This window comes from Pelecanus crispus, chromosome 6 (genome assembly GCF_030463565.1).
Source record: "Pelecanus crispus isolate bPelCri1 chromosome 6, bPelCri1.pri, whole genome shotgun sequence".
Classification (NCBI taxonomy): domain Eukaryota; kingdom Metazoa; phylum Chordata; class Aves; order Pelecaniformes; family Pelecanidae; genus Pelecanus; species Pelecanus crispus.
In genome coordinates this window covers 50289582-50302306 of record NC_134648.1, presented here as the reverse complement: position 1 = coordinate 50302306, position 12725 = coordinate 50289582, and the positions used below count along the sequence as shown (strand labels likewise).

Below are 12725 nucleotides of genomic sequence, written 5' to 3'. Positions count from 1 at the left end.
CACTTAATTTTTCAACATCCCCTCAAATACCAGTCCAACATTTACATTCAGTTTTGGCAGTTCAAACAGTTACTAAAAGCATTTGGTAGCTGTTGGTAACCATCAGACACCACATGATCTCATGCTGGCATGGTACTGGTATCTGCAATTATAGTTTTACCTAGCTCAAAGAAATAACTTAATTGTACAAGTGTGTACTAGGATCAAAAAACCATAAAGGATCAGCTGGACACAGACTTACTGTAGTGCTACTGTTATAATTATGTGGCATAATTGTCTGCAATAAAGCTCTTAGTAAATTCTTTATTAGAAAGAGTAAGTGTAAGTTTAGCAACATAGCCTGCCTGGGTGTAAAGATGAGCATAAGGAGACTGATAGCACATTTTGTTTGACAGCCTAAGTGCTCAGTATGTCTACCAGTTGTTCTTCTCTCTGACCTAGAGCTCAGGCCACCCTTTCTCCTTTTTTAAACACTCATTTTAATTAAGCAAATGTAACAACCCAAAGAAGCGAGTCATCCTTTTACCCTGATCAGGGACACTGCAGGATGGAGAGACACAGATGGCTTTCAAGTGAGAACAGAAAAGCTCAAGTCTGAGTGGCCACTGTAATTTCCGACTAATGCTCTTTTGGTGATTCCAGCCACTGGGGAGTGCATACGAGTTCCCTGCACCAGAACAATTGTGCCAGGTGATACCCATTTGCTGGAGATGCACCCAGTTGCTCTCAAACACCTATGGTGTCCCCCTGCTTCTCTGTAGCCAAAAGTGGAGGCTTGGTCCAGAAATGCTAACAAGTTTGTGCTGGCTTCCGCAAGGCTCTGGAAGAACAGTGCTGGGCAGTACAAGATGACAGTACGCAGCAAAGAAAATGGAAGTTATTTTTACATGGCTCAGAATAGCAACACGGCGTGTACAGCTTGTTGTCTGCTGTGGTTACCTTCAGTCCCAGCAGTGACAAGTGCTGAGCTGTACATGCATTTTCATTTACCTCTGCAGCTCCAGGCTGTGGGCAGACAGCACCCATCTTACCACATGACCATGCTTGTGAGCTAAGACAAGTGTACTTTCAATTTGCAAGTTAGCAAACTGAGTCCTGTCAAGAACAATATTAATTTCTACAGGGCCCAAAAAGCAGCTCATTACTCCTGACTCTGCCTGCTGGGTTTCTGGTGCATTAAATAAATAAAAATCATCCCAAAGAAGGGCATTTGTTGTTATTACCAGTGTTCTGTGTTATTCTCTGTGAAGATGTGTCAGCTGAAAGGAGGTTTCTTTAGGCTCTGGCAGGAAAGATCTGACAGATATAATGTGATAGTACTAATACAAACATTTAATTAGTATTTTTCAGTCATACATCTGAAAACACTTTACAAAAGAAGAAAAAGAAAAAGGAAATCCTACATTACATAAGGAAGAAATTCAGGCACACAGAGGTTAAAGCGCCTTGGGCAATATTATGCTGAAGTGTCAGGCAAAGTCTGGGAACAAAACGTTATTGAAGAGACCATAGAAAACGGTGTCTGTAATAGCTGGGGGACTTGACCCAGTGACTCATGTAAAGTTTTCCTACAATGGACTCCTATAATCATATAGTTCAGGCTTAGAGAATTGATTCTGGTGTCATATCTACTGGCCTGTACTAGAGAAGGAGACTGCAGAAGTTATTTATTTACTAGTAAGAATGGACTCAGCACAGTACAAAACACAACTTTATTCAGAATTAAGAATTTGCTCAGAGTTAACTACTGAAGAGACTATGTTGAGGACCAGGGAGGGGAGAAGACTGGTGATAACAAAAGGACGTTTTAAAGAGTTCAAGACAATTTCAGCATCTCTTTGGGTCAGTTCAACTACAGCTATCCTCCAGAAGAATCCCTGGCCCTGTGCAAGTCCTTTCTAATTCCCTTCAACTTCCACCTGCTGATAGTGGTGTTAACAGAAGTGGCTGAATGGTCTGGATTTCCACTAATGAGCCGGAGAGCAGAAACAACATGCGAGTTGTCTTTGCATGTATGAACATTTCAGACATCATTGTCTTGAAGAACAAAAGTGCTAAGAGCAACTTCTTCAAAGACCTATGCAATAGTACTTTTGTTACTTAACTGTTTAACCTTAATTTTCTGAATGCCCACTTTCAAACAAGGTATTAGAGTAAATACGTTTCTGTTCTGTTTATCAGTTGCTGCCGGAATCTGTTTATAGCAGCTTTGGGCTGTGAAGTTTTGATGGAGATCACGTGGTACCCACTGTGAGTGAATCTCTAAGCTTCCCTCACTCAAGAAGACAAAACTAGTTATGAAGAGGCTGTGTAATCCAGCTAGTTTGAAAGGATGCTTTAGCATGAATAGTCAAACTTGTTTTTGTTTTTGTTTCTACTGCTAATACCCTCTGATCCTAGCTCTTACCAAAGAGGAAATAAGAAAAGCAAGATGGAAGGCAATGCAAACAAAAAGTAAAAACAAGAAAATAGAAAATGTTTTTATTTACATAGACACAGGATCATAACACTGAAATGTACTCATCTGGACATCAAATGTCCAATCTTAGGTTAGTCTTCCAGGTTCCTTTTACAGTCATAGGGATCTCCAGGGGGCAGTTAATTCCTCTAAAGTTAGGCATCTATTTTAGGATGGGATGATCTCCCTCTAGAGACATCTATCTCTTTCCATCAGCTATAAAGAGCATTTTAAGTAGTAGCTATAACTATGCAGCTAACTTTTCTATTGCTGAATTTCAGCATGATGACAGTCCCACTTTGCATGTCTGTAGACATCTATCCATAATGTAAACCCATGTCAGCAGTGACACGTATGACAGCATGTTACCCAAAGCTGACAAACAGCACAGAAAGGAATAAAACAGGAAGCACTAAGCTTGGTGTACTTCTAGTATTACACGTAAGCTTGAGAACGAACCCAAAGCAAAGTAAAATTGTGCATTTTGAAGTGCATATATTACAGTTAATGCTTCTCATTATGAGTTACCAAAAGCTTGCACAGCCTGGAAAACATTTTGTCTAGCTGGAAGGTATGTGTCAAGTAAAGAATGCAATACGATTGTTATCCCAGAAAAGCCTGCAGGAAGGTGAAGGCCTGCAGCGCTTGCTACCTTTGAATGGCAGCCCAAGCTGCCTTGAAAATACAGGCAGGTAGGAAAGACATTCCAGCATGCATGAAGGACAAGAGATTTCTCTCTCAGAGAAAGGATGGCCTCAGTGCTAGACGGCTTTGGAGGCAGACAGTTGCCAACTCCCCCACCCAGCTTAAATTGCGAATGAGTTCAGAAACATCCTTATACTTAAATACAACTCACAATTACATTTTACTGTTATACTTCTGTTTTTATGACTCCATTTCTAAGTTAATGTTAAAAAAGTTTAAACCCATGCCTCTTGTTTTCCTTCTTACTTTGTCTGATAGTAAGACTGATCTCAAGCAATTCTGGGCAGCAGAATAATGGTTTTGCTCTGGAAATAAACAAATCAAACAAAACTCTTGCAAAAAAGCCCTCTGAGTATCGGCAATCCAGAACAAATTCGGGGGTTTCCCACCAAAGCTGCAAGTGTCAGACCACAGCCTGCCTGCATAAAGAGACACTTTCCTCAGCAGAAAGGAAGTCCTTACTAGCAAGTGGCAGGCAGCAAAGGGAACAACACAATTCTCATAATCCCAGATTATCACAGCTAACCATTTCTGCAGTAATCAAAGAATCCCTGATGGACTGACTTTATTTCAAGAGTGAAATGAAGTCCTGCTTTACTGACAGAACAGAAATAACCATTGGGCCACACAGGGTAGACCATACAATGTAATTCTTAGATCATCATGAGGTGGCAGAAGACAGTTACAAGCTGGATCTTGAGCTTGTCATTGCCCCTCAAAGGAGAAAGCATAAAAAGAGAAGAAAGAAGGCTAGTATAAAATAACAACTAGATTAGAAGCTTGTTTCCTCATTCATTCTCATTACTTCTCTTGTATGCAGTTATTTCTAAATTCACATCAGTTTTAATTTCAGTTTTAATTTCGGTTTGAAAGAAGAGAGTCTTTATAGCTAGCTTAAGTTTTCACCTCTCTATAGTCACTGCTGTGACTACAGTGAAGTTACATGTGACTCAGCTTTGAAGTTAGCTGTCACAGGTGAGTGAGAGCATTCTAGACAGAGGCACGGAGTTTAATGAAGGCTGACTTAACCTGCTTCTTCAGTACACATTGAATTTTAGGCTGCCAGTTCACATCGATGAGGATAGTTTCCAAACTATTGGAAAAAGAGAGAAAGACTGGATTGCAGAAAACATCAAATAACAGGTATGGTTGAGGAGAGGGTCCCATTTGTGCTGTTCTGTAACACAAAACTAAGGCTAGGCAAATAAAAAGCAACTGATTTTAAACAAATAAATGTCAATATTTTGTATTTTCTGAAATGTACTGCTGTATTACCACAGCTAATTGAGCAATAAACATCCTGCGAGTATTAGGTGTTTTCATAAACAGTGCTTTCAGGAACCTTAGCCAGGACAATATTGTAAGGCAGTCAACACCCTCACACTCTGGGAATCAACGTTCAGGGACAGAATCCAAGAGAAATATAGCACACACACGCAAAATCCATGAGCAGATGCACTGGGCAGGTAACAGCATCCTCTGAAACCTCCTGCCTGTTTCATGGTCTCAGCTACTGTCTGCTAAGCCTGTTGATCAAATTAAGATGAAGCCCTGCAGGGCAGGTGCCTCCCATTCTCCCAGGGAAGAGCTCCATCCTCTTTGCAGATCTGCTGGAAATGGGAAGGGCGCACCCTGTTCAAAGGGGGCAGGGATGTTACAGGGCCCCTAGGGTTTGTGGGACTCAGAAAAACAATACTATTTGAGTGAGTTTATGTCAGTGGATAAGGTTTGTATTCAGCTGACATTACAATAAACAAAAGGTGTAAGCACTGAAGGAGCAGTGGGGAGTTGTGGAGAGTTAAGAGACCTGCATAAGGAAGGAGAAAGACAGTGTGGTGTGATGTGATGTGATGTAATGGCAAGAGAGGGGAGAAAAAAACAAAAACAAAAGATGCAAGCTGAGACAGAAAAGGTTAAGTCATAGCCCTGGCAGTCTAAAAACATTACCGTGAAATCTTTGGGGGGAGACAGCTGCCACTGACAGCACATAAACACTCCACAGCACAGCAGCTTCAGAAAGCACAGCAGAGGTCATTCAGAAGTGCTCCACATCTCAGAAAGCCTTTTTTAATTTAGAAGAAAAAAAATCCAGAGTTTGACATGAATGGTTTTTCTTTGCTTTGTTTTCCGGGTCTGCAGATAAAGATGACACAGTAAAGCCTAGAAAGCACATGTGAGCTCATCGTTTTTAGAGAAGCCTTGAACAGCATAGCAAGCATCTCGGCCTTAGTGAGAGGACCATGCAGGTGTGCCACTCAAGGTGTATTTTAATAAGAAACATTGCACTCCTGGGCAGGGAAATAATTAGGCTCACTTGACTTTTCTTTTTTAAAGAGAAAGAAATTTCTCAGAAGCTGTAAGATTTTAGCCTGGTATAGATGGAGCAATGAATAAACCATTCTGATGGGATGCCAACATAGGGTGTGAGATCTCAGTGTAAGAGGTCAAAGCCAAAGATCGTTTTAATGAAAACCCTTGACAACAAATGAAAATCTTTCACTGGTTCAAGAAGGATTTCAAAGTGGCAAAACAGTCACAGAAGGAATAGCAGTCCCAGAAATAAGTTAGGGGAATACACCTAGGGAAAAAGAATATTCTGCTGAAGCAAGTATTGTATCCCATTGAAAGCTTTGGATATGTATCTCTATTTGGCACTGCAGAATGTAATGCCATGCAGAGAAACTTCAATAAAGCACTGCAAGGGCATTGAAAATCCTTGCCATATTAAGAAATAGCCTTGTTTATAACAAAAAGCTCTGACTGACATAATTTTTTACTCTTGTGGCAGTGGTTGAAGATGTTAGCATCCCCAGCTGTCCTTATCACCCACCAGCCAGAGATTATTGCCCCTGCAGCAAGGGCAACGAAGACGACCATGTGTCCATTCCTCCCCAGCTCCATTTCAGGAATCAGTGCACAGTGTAACCTGCTCATCTAAAGGGGTTGGCACCACAGCACAGGCTGTGACCTGAAGCAGCTCAGGCACAAGCATATGTCCTGATTTGCCAGCTCTGCCAGGAGGCAACTTAAAGGGGTGATCAGAGACACGTGAATGATGACCTATTAAATGGCAAAATTCAATAAGGAAAAGTCTTTGAGTCCCGAACATTGAAGCTTTGCCGTCTCTTTGATTCTGCCAGTGAAGCTGGCCATTTGCATCATCTGTTCATTTGTGCCAGTGTGAACCCCAGCTACCTCTGAAGACAGCTGCAGTATAACCTCATAACAACCATGTTAATATGGGGTCATGTGTGAATCAATTCATCTGAGATAACGTTCCCTGCTTCTCAATAAGTAATGTGACAAGTTAATATGGACAATGTTTTCCACTTGTTGAAATGAGTTAATTTAAACCTAGTTTGGACATCGCTTCACTGTTGTCCAGACCTACCTGTCGTTCCTTGACAGAAAAAAAACCCCCAAAAACCCCAAACCACCTACTGTCTCTGTGGATGAGAACAGCTTGCACATGTTAACAAGATACACAAAGTACAGCCATGAAATGCAGATGGGGAGAATTTTCTTGAATCAGCAGAAATAATTCTGCATGTCAGAAGGGGCCACTGTTGAGGTAATAGTCTTATTGAGATCATTTGACTGACATTCAACAACATTTTTTTAAATATCTGATTTAGGGGTGTCCTGACACAATGACAACTTGGTTAATTATATCCTGCTTCTGTATGTTTTTGCTTCTTGCTTCATGGCCATGTTGAAAGCATCTTTAGTTGCCATCCCAAACTACCGCTAATTTCGCTATGCATTATTAAACAATAATTAGGAGCTAACCTACAATTAGCTGTGTATCTGTGATGAAAAAAACAATCCTTAGACACAGCTTGTAAGGTGCTTCAGAAAGAAATTTTGTTAATGCCCGTTTTCATTACTGTTAGCATGCATGCACAGTGCTCCCGCCAGTGCTACATGGTCTGTCCCAGAGACTGAAGCCTTCAGTCAAGGGGATCTGAAATCCACCTATTTCCCTTGCTACAGAACAAAGAATCACAGCTCTACCCAGTGAGATTTGGCTGAAGGGATTGCTTTAGACAACTCCCTCTACCTGGCACTATGTCAAAGGCACCAACTGAATTACAAGTTTCCCCAAACTACCCACAAGTAGGAAAGCAACTTCTGTGTCAAGAATCAGGAATGGCTGAACTCCTGCATACAGTCTGATGCCAAAGAAAGTCAATAAAGTTAAAATTGGATTCCTGATGCTGCCATGTGGGTTACAGCCCAAATCTCACTGCTCTGTGCAAATGAAAATCACGCCAGATGCATTTTTAAGATAGAGCAGAAATGGCACCTGGAACAACATGATCCAGTTAAATGAACAATCACTACAAGCAGTGATCAGAAAAAACACAGTCCCACTACAGACACCATACCAGAGTTATAGGACAGTCCATGTTTAACTTCTCCATATCTCTTCCAGGATGTATGTCCAACTTCCAGTAACAAGGGCTTATGACCACGCTCTTCTTCAACGATGTGAATTTTCTGTTATAGCGTCGCTTGGTGTTTTCAGAAGAACAGCCATTTTTACAAAGACAGCCTCCCTTCTATCATTCTATACTTTTTAGAACTGGCCACCAGATTTTCTTACATGAAGGTTTTCAACAAAGAAAATTTGCTTCTAGGAACAGTGAGAATGGTCATTCTTGGTCACTGATACCTTTGACAATTTTGAAACTAAAATTCATATTATGGTGTTTACCATCATTTTTATCCACAGATCCCAAAAAAGTCAGAAAATTTTATTTTTCAGACCCCACACTTTCATGCAAGAAAAATTGAAAAATTAATCTATGAATGATAAAAAAAATTAAACAAACCAAGTTATTAATTCCGTTTTACTTTTGCAAAAATGAAAACCAGCCCTCCCCTTTTTCAGAAAGTACTATTTTTTTCTTTTAAAAGGTCTTCCTGGACAGCAAAATGGAAGAGAAATTACAGGGGTCTGGACTGATTTTTAAAGTCTTTGCCTTCTATGGATGAATTTGCACAAGACTGTCAAATAATGCCCTGACTTGCAACATGATGAAGTTATGATTCAGCCCTAATCTAAAACTCCATATAGTGCTACAGTAAAAGGTATCAGTCATATAAATAAAATATACTGATAGAAGGAGAGGATTTCTGGCTCAAAGAGATGTCATTAGCAAGTGGATTTCTGATTTCTAGGTAAAGTACATAGGTGTTTTGAGTTAATAATTCACTATTTCTCCCCACATCCTTAGTCTGAATTTATGGACCATTGCAGGTGGATGGGCTCCTGAGCTGAAAAGCCGTCAAGATGCCAAGGCAATACACATAACAGGTACTGCAAATGCAGCTTGCCAGATGGAGCTTGGCTGTACCCATGGATAATAGTAATCACTCCTCTCGTCTTCTCCATAATGTCCTATTGGAGGAAATGGAGTACGACACTGCCTAACTACTGTCACCTTTCATTGCCACCACAGAAGTTGCCTCTCAGCTTTAGAAGGACAAAAAAGCAAGGGAAGAAGAGCTAACAACAGAAAAAAAGTAAAAAAAAAAAAAAAAAAAAAAAAAATCCACAAATCCTCCTGACCTTCAGCTACTGCTGTCATTAAATCACGTTTGAACAGAAAAAAAACAGTCAGCAAATTCAAAGTGGCCAAACCTGAGAGAAGCAGAGGGACAGCCAGCCTGTGCCATTACCTCTCTCTGCCTCTAGAATTATCCTTGGTATTGTAAACTGTTGTTTACATCCTCTACCCTGTTCAGCCTGCAGCTCTCAGGGAAGGTGATGACATTGCCCTCCCTTCACCTTATTTCTCCCCTCACAGCAGAAGCCCTGATGCCATTTAACTTTTGTAATTCTTTGTCTGCCTTTGATGCCTAGTGTCCATCACTATAACAGTAAGCAGGAGAGCATAAATCCCTGCCAAGAGTTGCAGCAGAAGAGCTTCCCAAGCCCCACCAAAGAAAATCTGGCCTTGTGGAAGTAAGAGGACAATTCAGACTCAGAATCTGATCCAGCTGGAACTGTACAACAAACCATATAAAAAGAGCAAGGCGCAGACTGCAGGGCTGCAGCTCACTCCAATTGCTACAGCATTTCCTAAGGCCAAAGTGAACATTGCAGATCCTGGTCCTTAGCAATCCACAGCCAGGCTCTTGCCCTCCTTCTTTCCAGTTCTTGCCAACTTCCTCCCTCCCTTCCCTCCAGGAATCACATGGAGCAGAAGCTAACACCATTCCCATGGCTTCAGTTAAGAAAGGACAAAACAAACAACTTGCAAGCATCAGACATTAGCTGAGAGGCAGCGAGAGAGACACCAAGCCTTTTCACAGCAGATTGTAAGTGGTTCTTGCTTCTTGCCAGGGCAACAAATGCTACAGCCAAGCAAGCAGAAATTTCTCTGCTGTGCGTGAGTCCATAAACAGAAGGACAACATGTAATCAGCCATCTGAGCACCAAAGAATTATTCATCTTCAGGCAAGCAACAATACCTCACAATTAGTCAGATGTGGGGGTGGAAAAAGTCCTCTACAGGAGAGGCTCCCACTGCAGTAGTTCTTTCTGCGGCATATACATGACACACAACCCTCCTTCTTCCTCCTATCTATCTATCTGTCTGTCTGTCTGTCTGACCTTTCCACCCTGGCACTCCTATTTACATCTAGCAGCTGGAAATCCTACCTGATGGCTGATCCCCAGCACCCGCACGCAGCTCTGTTACAGAGCAGGGCCAGCTGCCCTCCTGGCTCTGGAAGAAGCCCATAAGCTCTGCTGCACAGTTCCTCCTCTGGCGCTGTTAAAGCTGAATGCCTTCAGGGACTCCAGAGGAGCAGGCTGTATATCCTGACCTGCCTAGCATACCTACATTTCTAAATTTCATTCTCACAAATTGCTAAATCTCAAGACAAGCAGGTGACTGTAGCAGTCACCTGAACAACTACTGCTCACAGGCTTAAGAACAACTTTAGTTCATTACGCAAGTCTAAAGTGTGACAGAGTAAATGGCAACGCATTAGGCAGTGAGAGGACAACTTTAGTATATGTAAACTGGGAGACATACTTGAGACTAATGTGAGTGGAGGAGTTGCCTGTATCGGGTGTACAGAATCAGTTTTAGCTTGTTTTTCTATGAATATCTCTAATGAGGTTATGTCTATAACAATGAAACAAGCCTGGTCGTTGGAGACCCACATGCTAATGTAAGTGTTAATACAAACACACAGCATTGCTCTAGCGGAGAACAACAGGATTAACTGCTGCCTGAACATAATCAATTGGGAGCTAAGATAATTATGCTTAAGATTTGGACCCTAAACATATTTGCAAATCTTGAGCTTACTCTGTGAAGGAAGTGGACATTATGCCAATATACCCACAGCAAAGAGTAATAAAACAGAGAGCCCAGGGAATACTGATCCTACCAAAAAATGCTTCTATAGTGTAGGTATCATCGCTCCTCTTTCCATCTCATTTCCTTTTTGGTGTCCATCACCTTCTCACCACAACAAGAGTATATTTAGGAAAATGAAGTAAGTAGTCACACTTGTTAAAACAGCCAGAATGCTGAAACAAGGAGGGAGGCAACATGACCCTTAATCCCAAACAAGTTTATTCCTTTATTACAGGTACTCCTTTCTGTATTCCTCTTCCCAAAGGGAAAACAAAATAAGGTGTGACCTCTTAATTACCATATCTTTAAGTCTTTTTTCTTAAGATCCTGAGGAAACAAGACAATTGGAATCCATTCCTACTCACTCATAAGACAGGCCTCCTACTTAAATCAAAGTCATACCCATTCAAAGCACCCATTTCTGGTTTTACCACAGCACAAAGTAAATTTTCATTCTATGCTGTACACATCTGCAGGATCAAACTGGAACTACAGGGTCATAGTACCACTATGAAAGACCTAGGCCAAGGACCATGCAGGAGGGAAAGGATATACAACACCTGAGGGAATTTACAAAGTATTACCCATACTACCAGAATAGTGCCTGTAAACTTGGCTAAGACAGACCAGGGGCCAGTGTATCCTTGTTTTTCTACACAGGGAAAGTAAAGACCATTTAGAGAGGAGGTTTGTTGACAGCTGCTGAGTGAATTGAGCAGGGCTTAGAAAACAGTAGCTCCCAGTTCAGGACCTGTATTCAGCCTGCTACAGCCTCTTGGTTTGCTAGCTAAAATGCCGCAACCCCAAAGCAGCCTGGCAGCTCACCTCCTTCTGCAAAACGCCTGTGTTCCACTTGCTGTGGCCTGCCCCATTCATCTTCTTGCCATCAAATCTGCTCTCACCTCTTGCTTCCTGCTGTGTCAGTACATTAAGTTCTTCTAACAGAGGAAAATATATTAAAGGAATAATAACAACACTGATAACGATAGTCTAAGAAATACATATTTCTTTCTCCATATTTCCCCTCATTCGATTAGTCTCCCAGCAAGAGCAGCATTAATCACTGGGGCAACAGATAAAAGATAAAGACCAATTTGAATTTTGCTGTGTGCTACTGAGTGTGTATGTGTGTGCTCAGGCAGCAGGGAGGGAGACAGCAGGATAATCTGTCATTTTGTATATTTATGCTGCTGGAGTCAGTCAGGACTGGTTCTCCATTGTTACCACAGATTAAAATCATTCATGTCCTTATACTTTCATTGGAGGTCATCTTTCAGGAAAAAAAAAAAAGGACATTATGACCAAGTTAAATTCAAGCTATTTGTGCAAATCTCTGTGTATGGCTTGGGCACTGAGGCTGTTGCTTGGATGTTAGAAGAACACAACATTTAGTAGTTTTTTCTCCTTACCTGACCTGACTCGTTTTACACTAAGAATGAGTTTTCTTGCTCCAAAACAGTTACTGGAAAAGGGCTGTTGCAAGTGAGAGGAAGAGGTGCTTTTTAGATGATCTTAGTACAAGTGTGTGAGAGTCCAGCCCTCCCTGACTTTGAACTGCTGTGGAAGAAGCCATGGGTTCTCAGATCTCACTGCCAGCAGTTCTACTGAACCATAGTTCCCTGCCAGCTTGGCAAAAAAAAAAAAAAAAAAAAAGACTTCCCTTTATCCCTGGGGAAGATGGAGGAGTGTGGAACAAAGCAGAGATTAAAAAGTAGAAGAGCGTTTACTAAGCCATATGGGTACAAGTTTCTCTCTTCTCCAAACCTTTGTCTATCCAAAATAGAGTTGCTAGAACCACCAGCCTACCACCTCTAGCCATGTCACTCTCCATCTTTAAATCTTGCTGCTTCCTTCCCATACCTCTATGAGATAGATGTGTCTCATCCTCTGGATCTTAGTTCCTTGTCTCCACTTCAGTATTCATCCTTTCTCTACCCACTTTCATACATTTAGCCATTAGAGCATTCCCAATGTTTCCCATTCTCTGGTTCATGCCTCCTAATAAACTACTGGTATTCCTTAGAAGTGTCCTTACCCACAAATCAATTTCCTTAGCACAACCGATCTGAGACACAGCAAAATGGGCAACACAGCACCAGTGGAAAACTCTCAAAGCAATTATTAGGGAAGATGGTCCCTTCATGAGTCATTATAAGGGTTAAATGCCAACAGACCAAATTTTC

At 41.4% G+C, this 12725-nt stretch overlaps 1 protein-coding gene across 30 annotated transcripts in view; it reads right to left on the bottom strand.

Moving 5' to 3' along the window:
• Positions 1-12725, bottom strand: part of NRXN3 (neurexin 3) — a 1006895-nt gene that overhangs the window by 89012 nt on the left and 905158 nt on the right. For 5 of the 30 annotated variants that reach the window (XM_075711856.1, XM_075711878.1, XM_075711866.1 and 2 more), the window contains one exon: positions 1224-1242. The exons of the other annotated variants lie outside the window; for them this stretch is intronic. In XM_075711856.1, the coding sequence (XP_075567971.1) occupies positions 1224-1242 (19 nt within the window). The remainder of the gene's footprint in view (positions 1-1223; positions 1243-12725) is intronic. 30 annotated transcript variants of the gene reach the window in all.